At 51.6% G+C, this 6,082-nt stretch overlaps 1 protein-coding gene and 1 long non-coding RNA gene across 2 annotated transcripts; one reads left to right on the forward strand and one right to left on the reverse strand.

The window, feature by feature from the left end:
* Positions 1–3,071: 3,071 nt before the first annotated feature.
* LOC130521396 (calcium uptake protein 2, mitochondrial-like) lies at positions 3,072–5,399 on the forward strand. Its single transcript, XM_057024966.1, has 6 exons — positions 3,072–3,103; positions 3,330–3,405; positions 4,316–4,363; positions 4,448–4,530; positions 4,923–4,976; positions 5,072–5,399. Exons 2-6 carry the CDS (start codon positions 3,342–3,344, stop codon positions 5,171–5,173), a joined length of 351 nt encoding a protein of 116 aa, XP_056880946.1. The 5' UTR covers positions 3,072–3,103; positions 3,330–3,341; the 3' UTR covers positions 5,174–5,399.
* Positions 5,400–5,458: 59 nt separating this feature from the next.
* Positions 5,459–6,077, reverse strand: LOC130521397 (uncharacterized). The gene is made up of 5 exons (XR_008949315.1): positions 5,989–6,077; positions 5,927–5,946; positions 5,760–5,817; positions 5,559–5,656; positions 5,459–5,507 (listed from the first exon to the last, which is right to left on the reverse strand). It is a non-coding gene; the product is annotated as an uncharacterized LOC130521397 (long non-coding RNA).
* Between the last annotated feature and the right edge of the window lie 5 nt (positions 6,078–6,082).

The raw sequence follows: 6,082 nt of genomic DNA on the forward strand, positions 1-6,082 counted from the left end.
AACAATGTGAGTGTGTTGGTGAACGAGAAACTGGGAAACTACCGTAATATGGATGATGATAGTGATAGGTTGACAAAGGAAGAGAGTCGTGTGTGTGTTTGTGTGTAGACGTATGTACATAGACGATGTAACATGTAAACATAACTGCACAAACTCTGCACAAGTTTATTTATGGTTTTAAAATGTACATTTCAGTTACTGAATCTAATTAAATTTGCCAAAACCTGTTTGTGGAACCAACCGCTGGCCGCGTTTACAGTTTCGACTTTTTTGGTGATGTTACTGAGATCACGAGCTGCTTGAATGCACCACGGAGCTTATTTACCCGTACAATGTGATGTAGACAGGCACTAGCTTTTAAGTGTAGCTAGCGCGACTGTAACATATCCACAGCGCAGATGGAGTGACCGCAATAGAATGTCAGTGTTAAATTGATGGTGGTACATGTACGTAACTGGGTATCGGAAGAAGTGAATAGAGTCATAAACTGTTGCACGGAATTGAATGAAGAACCTTCCGATTGCGCTCAGGTGCCTGTTTAGAAGAGTTACGGTTGCGGAGGTGTGGCGTCACAATATCGCGGCCTGGAAGCGGCCACGGAAGTGTGTTAGCTTGGTAAAAATGTTCAGCTGGGCGCAGAGTGTTTGTCTTCGGAAGGAAAGCGTCGTGGAGCCCGCGTCCTCCGAGGAGTTCCCCGCGGGATGGGGGAGTCGGCAACCGGGGTGTTTGCCTCTGTGGTCGCTGCCGGAGCCCTCGGTTATTACCGATACCACGCAGACAACAGAACGCTGCCTACACACAGTGTATGCTGACGGCCAAAAAAGTGAGTCAACATCAAGAGAAAATCAGCCATATCGGAGATAGTTTAACTCCTCTATATGTACATACAGCCCACCAAACCTGCTCATCTAGACGATCTGTCTGTGTCCTTAAAATGTGCTTTCAAATAGGATTAAAGAGACACTTTAAAGACGCTCTATAGTCTTATCACAAGGGGCGTGGCCGCCTTCCTTTAATATATAACAAGCCCTGATGGTGACGTTTTTTTCAGATTTTTCCTGAACGCACAGCATGATGACGATAATCATGACGGACGCTTCAGTGAAAAATCTCGGATTCTGATGAGTCCTATTTTAATTAAACAGTTTATTGTACTTCAGTGTCCTTCTGGATTTTTGAAATAATTATTAGGCCTCCAAAACGTTCTTTTTCCTTTATATTTTCCCCGAGCGAGTCCTCCTTCACCCCCGACCTGGTGTGGGGAACCACTGTAGCTTTTTTCGTGATGGAGGCGCGCGTGAACGTCCGCTGAGCTCGGATGTGTTTTAACTTGAAGTTTGGTTTCTTTGCGCACGGAGAATGTCGCGATCACGTGACTGGATGGCTGACAGGTACACGCGGTACCAATATCAATATGGAGCCTTTCTGGACTGTATAATAAGAGATCCGGGGGGTGCAGGATTTTACTGGGTCAGTTCTGCAGGGATGTCCCGACATGCATAGCTCATTATCGTCCTTCCAGTACATTGAGCTGGTCCCACTGCTGTCCTCCGCCGGAACCCTTTTCTGCAGAGGGTTCTGGCCAGTACGGTGTAATTCTGAGCTTCAGTCCTGTTGTTTCTCCTCTTCCAGGTGGGCTCCGTTCCAAACGCTCTCAGCCAGGAGGGTCCGCTCAACCAGTTTGCCTCAGTGGTGTACCAACAGGAGCCCTACATGACCCCCCGGACTTCTGTTCTCAGTCATGCTGGAGACGTTGACCGTAAGATGTCCCTGCGTGGTCACATGGGGTTTTCGTTTCCCTGCAGTGTGGGACTAGTTGGGACGCTGTTAGGGTTAGGGTAGGGTTGAGTAGGGTTAGGTTTAGCGCAGGGTTAGGGTAAGGGTTTAATGATAGCAGTAGGGTAGGGTTAGACAGGGTCAGAGGGGGCGGGAAGTGTCAGGGTTAGGGTTAGAGGTAAGAGGGTGGGTTATAGGGTTAGAGTAGGGTAGGGTTAGAGTAGGGTTAGGTTTAGGGTTAGAGTAGTAGGTGAGGGGTTAGGTTAGAGTAGGGTCAGGGTTAGGGTTAGGGGAGACGTTAAGGGTTAGGTTTAGCAGGGTTAGGGGTTAGGGTTAAGAGGGTTAGCAGGGTAGGGTAAGGTAGGAGTAGGGTCAGGGTTAGAGTAGGGTTAGAGTTAGAGTAGGGCTGGCAGGGTTAGTCAGGGTTAGAGTAGGGTCAGGGTTAGAGTAGGGTGGGTTAGGGTTAGAGTAGGGTTAGGATTAGAGAGGTGGCAGGGTTAGGGCTGGCAGGTAGGGTTAGCAGGGTTAGGGTTGGCAGGGTTAGGGTTGGCAGGGGGTTAGGGTTAGCAGGGTTAGGGTTGGCAGGGTTAGGGTTAGCAGGTTAGGGTTGGCAGGGTTAGGGTTGGCAGGGTTAGGGTTAGCAGGGTTAGGGTTAGCAGGGTTAGGGTTGGCAGGGTTAGGGTTGGCAGGGTTAGGGTTGGCAGGGTTAGGGTTAGCAGGGTTAGGGTTGGCAGGGTTAGGGTTAGCAGGGTTAGGGTTAGCAGGGTTAGGGTTGGCAGGGTTAGGGTTGGCAGGGTTAGGGTTGGCAGGGTTAGGGTTAGAGTAGGGTTAGGTTAGAGTTAGGGTTAGGGTTGGCAGGGTTAGGGTTAGAGTAGGGTTAGGTTAGAGTTAGGGTAGGGTTAGTAGGGTTAGGGTTGGCAGGGTTAGGGTTAGCAGGGTTAGGGTTAGCAGATGAGCAGTCAAAAGCAGTGGTGAGGGCTCATCTCACTGCAACATCAGTGACTTAAACAAGGAATTAAATATGGACGTTTACCCCAGTTAGCAGTCGTTCACTGATCCTACGATCAATGGCTCACACACACACACACACACAGACACACACTCCTCAGTGAGTCCTTGTGTGTATTACCAGTTTGGTTGGTGAACAGTGATGCGTGTTGCTACATGTTAACATTGCTCAGTTTTAGCGTTCTCGTCTATCAGTTGAGGTGTGTTAGCGGAGATGATCAACACTGTTTCTGGACGGCTCCCTGGGCGCCCTGATCTTAATCCCTGTCCCTGTTCTTCTGATGCAGGAAAGCTACAGAAGAGGATTTTGAGTCAGAAGGTATTTCCAGAGCTCTCCTTTCCTCCTGTTGTGTCATGTGGTCTGTGTGGGTTTCTGGCCCACCACCCCTTCATTTCTAGACCTGAACACCCTCTAACAAAGCTCAAGCTCTGGTCCTGTTAGGGGGACGATGTCCTGATCTCACCACAGCTGAAGCACCGTCATCCTGGTGCAACTGTTCACTTTTCCTCACCATGTCCCTGTTCTGTGTTGGACCATTGTGTAGGACGTTGATCAAATGTTGGCGTCCACTTCACGAGTTAAGGCTGGGAATGACCTGTTCAGAACTTTAGGAGACAACGGTGAGCTTTCATGGTTACCCAGATGTTTGTGTTGCTACATGTGCTCGTGTCTCAGTGGGACTCCTCAGAAAGGCAGCGCCTTTTCGAAGGGGTTAGGGTTCGGCCGTAGGGACACCTCAGGCCCCCCCACAGCAGCAGGAACGCAGCCCACTCCCCTTTTTCAATACTGCACTTTTTATTTTGACAGTGACACAATTCTGGCTGCAACATCTGGAACTGACAACACAAACTATTGTAACTGTTGAATGTTTCACCCCGGTCACCAGTCTCCTCGGCTGCGCCGCCGCAGGACACCGGAGGGCTGTTGGGAATCAGTCTGACATGTTCCGACTGGCTCGGTCGGGAAAGGGGTTCTCCCTGGCGCGCTAACAGACGTTAGCATCACAATGAGCTGTAGGCTAACAGCCCAGCCGAGCACGTGCTGTGTGCACAGCTAGCTCAAACGTGGCAAACCCGCAGGTTTAGCTTCTCCTAACTCAGGTAATCACAACGAGCCGAGTCATGATGCAAACGTGTTGTTTTTCTGAACAACACAGCAGCGCTGTCATGACCATCCAGCATACTCACCTTCATAAGGGTCCCAGATCCCAGCAAGGGTCCCAGATCCCAGCAGGGGTCCCAGATCCCAGCAGGGGTCCCAGATCCCAGCAAGGGTCCCAGATCCCAGCAGGGGTCCCAGATCCCAGCAAGGGTCCCAGCCACATGATAAACTATGGGATTAGTTATGATTAACAGATATTTGAAAACCCTTCAATCATCCCCAATTCGAGCAAAAGAACTAAAAGGTCCGGCAGCTTGATTGGGGGGTGCAGCCATCCCAGGGGAGGGGGACATCAGCTCATGGGTCTGAGCTGCAGAAGGTCTGCTGGGGGCTCAGAACTGCGGGTTCTAACTCCTGACCATCTCGCAGGGCTGCTGTCCTACACAGAGTACCTGTTCCTGCTGACCATCCTAACAAGTGAGTGCTTCCCCCGTGCTCGTGCTTGGAGAACACCTTGATTGTGTGGGGGGTGCCGCCCTCATGACCATGTCTGTGCTGCAGAGCCTCACACAGGCTTTCACATCGCTTTCAAGATGCTGGACGTGGACGGAAACGAGCACGTGGACAAGAAAGAGTTCCTCAAGGTAGGTTTGGAGGCTTCACAGGAGGCTTTTCACAACATGTTTTCCATAGTTTTGTCTGAAATGACGGAGGCTGTTGTGTTTTAAATGTTGAACTGTCACGTCCTTTAACGCTACCCAATGATAGTGTTCCATATGGACCCTGGCACCGCCTGAAGGTGAGGAGGAGCTGCACCGCTTTTGTGTCACGTTGTGGCTGTTTTGCATGGGAAAATCCAGCTGATCCTCTTCAGCAGAGACCAGCTGTTAGGCCCAGGCTAGCATGATGGCACGTAGTTGTGGAGCCGTCTTCTTGTTAGCACCACTATTTGGACTGCATGGGATCCTCAATCTCTGCCCTCCGGAACACCTCAGGGCAGAACATTTGAATCTCTTATGGTCTTTTCTTTTTAAAGCTGAAGAAAATAATCGGCAAAAGTAAAGTCAGACTTCCTAAAGACGACGACACGGTGAGTATGGCCGTCTTTGAGGGTGCACGTCCACGTTTCTACTCATATCAGGATCATCTTGCTCAATAGCACTCAGATATTATGGAATCCCACAGAGCCCAGTGGAGGAAGGAGAGGGTGTCAACACAACGCTGCAGGCCTACTTCTTTGGGAAGAATGGACACAATAAACTACAGTATCTTGATTTCTGCAGGTAGGAAGTGTGTGTGGACAGAAAACAGCCTTTATTATTGGGCCCCTCATCATTCAGACTCCTGAGACGGCAGATTCCTTCTGTCACAGGCTCCCCCAGCACCTTTATTTTAATGGTCACATGACATCCTGAAACGTGGCCCTTCTCATTTTAACATGGATCACTTCACCTCCAGTCTGCCCCAATTCACCTCCAGTCTGCCCCACTTCACCTCCAGTCTGCCCCACTTCACCTCCAGGGGCCCCAGTCACCTCCAGTCTGCCCCACTTCACCTCAGTTGCCCACGTCACTCCAGTCTGCCCCACATCACCTCCAGTCGGCCCCAAGTCACCTCCAGTCTGCCCCACTTCACCCCTGCCCCACATCACCTCCAGTCTGCCCCACTTCACCTGCCCCACATCACCTCCAGTCTGCCCCACTTCACCTCCAGTCTGCCCCACGTCACCTCCAGTCTGCCCCACATCACCTCCAGTCTGCCCCAATTCACCTCCAGTCTGCCCACCACTTACCCTGCCAGACATCACCTCCAGTCGCCCCCCCACTTCACCTCCAGTCTGCCCCACATCAACTCCAGTCTGCCCCCAATTCACCTCCAGTCTGCCCCACTTCACCCTGCCCCACATCACCTCCAGTCTGCCCCACTTCACCCTGCCCCACATCCACCTCCAGTCTTGCCCCACTTCACCCTGCCCCACATCACCTCCAGTCTGCCCCACTTCACCCCTGCCCACATCACCTCCAGTCTGCCCCACATCACTCCAGTCTGCCCCACATCACCTCCAGTGCCCCCATCGACCTCCAGTCTGCCCCACACATCACCTCCAGTCTGCCCCACATCACCTCCAGTCTGCCCCACATCACCTCCAGTCTGCCCCACTTCACCTCTGGCACCACTGCGCCCCCGTGTGGTGGA

Source organism: Takifugu flavidus, unplaced genomic scaffold (assembly GCF_003711565.1).
Source record: "Takifugu flavidus isolate HTHZ2018 unplaced genomic scaffold, ASM371156v2 ctg950, whole genome shotgun sequence".
In the NCBI taxonomy this organism is placed as follows: domain Eukaryota; kingdom Metazoa; phylum Chordata; class Actinopteri; order Tetraodontiformes; family Tetraodontidae; genus Takifugu; species Takifugu flavidus.

Coding starts and splice junctions, on each gene's coding strand:
- LOC130521396 (XM_057024966.1), top strand. CDS start 3,342: ATGTTGGCGTCCACTTCACGAGTTAAGGCTGGGAATGACCTGTTCAGA. Junction 3,406..4,315: donor CAGAACTTTAGGAGACAACG/GTGAGCTTTCAT, acceptor ACCATCTCGCAG/GGCTGCTGTCCTACACAGAG. Junction 4,531..4,922: donor ACAAGAAAGAGTTCCTCAAG/GTAGGTTTGGAG, acceptor TTCTTTTTAAAG/CTGAAGAAAATAATCGGCAA.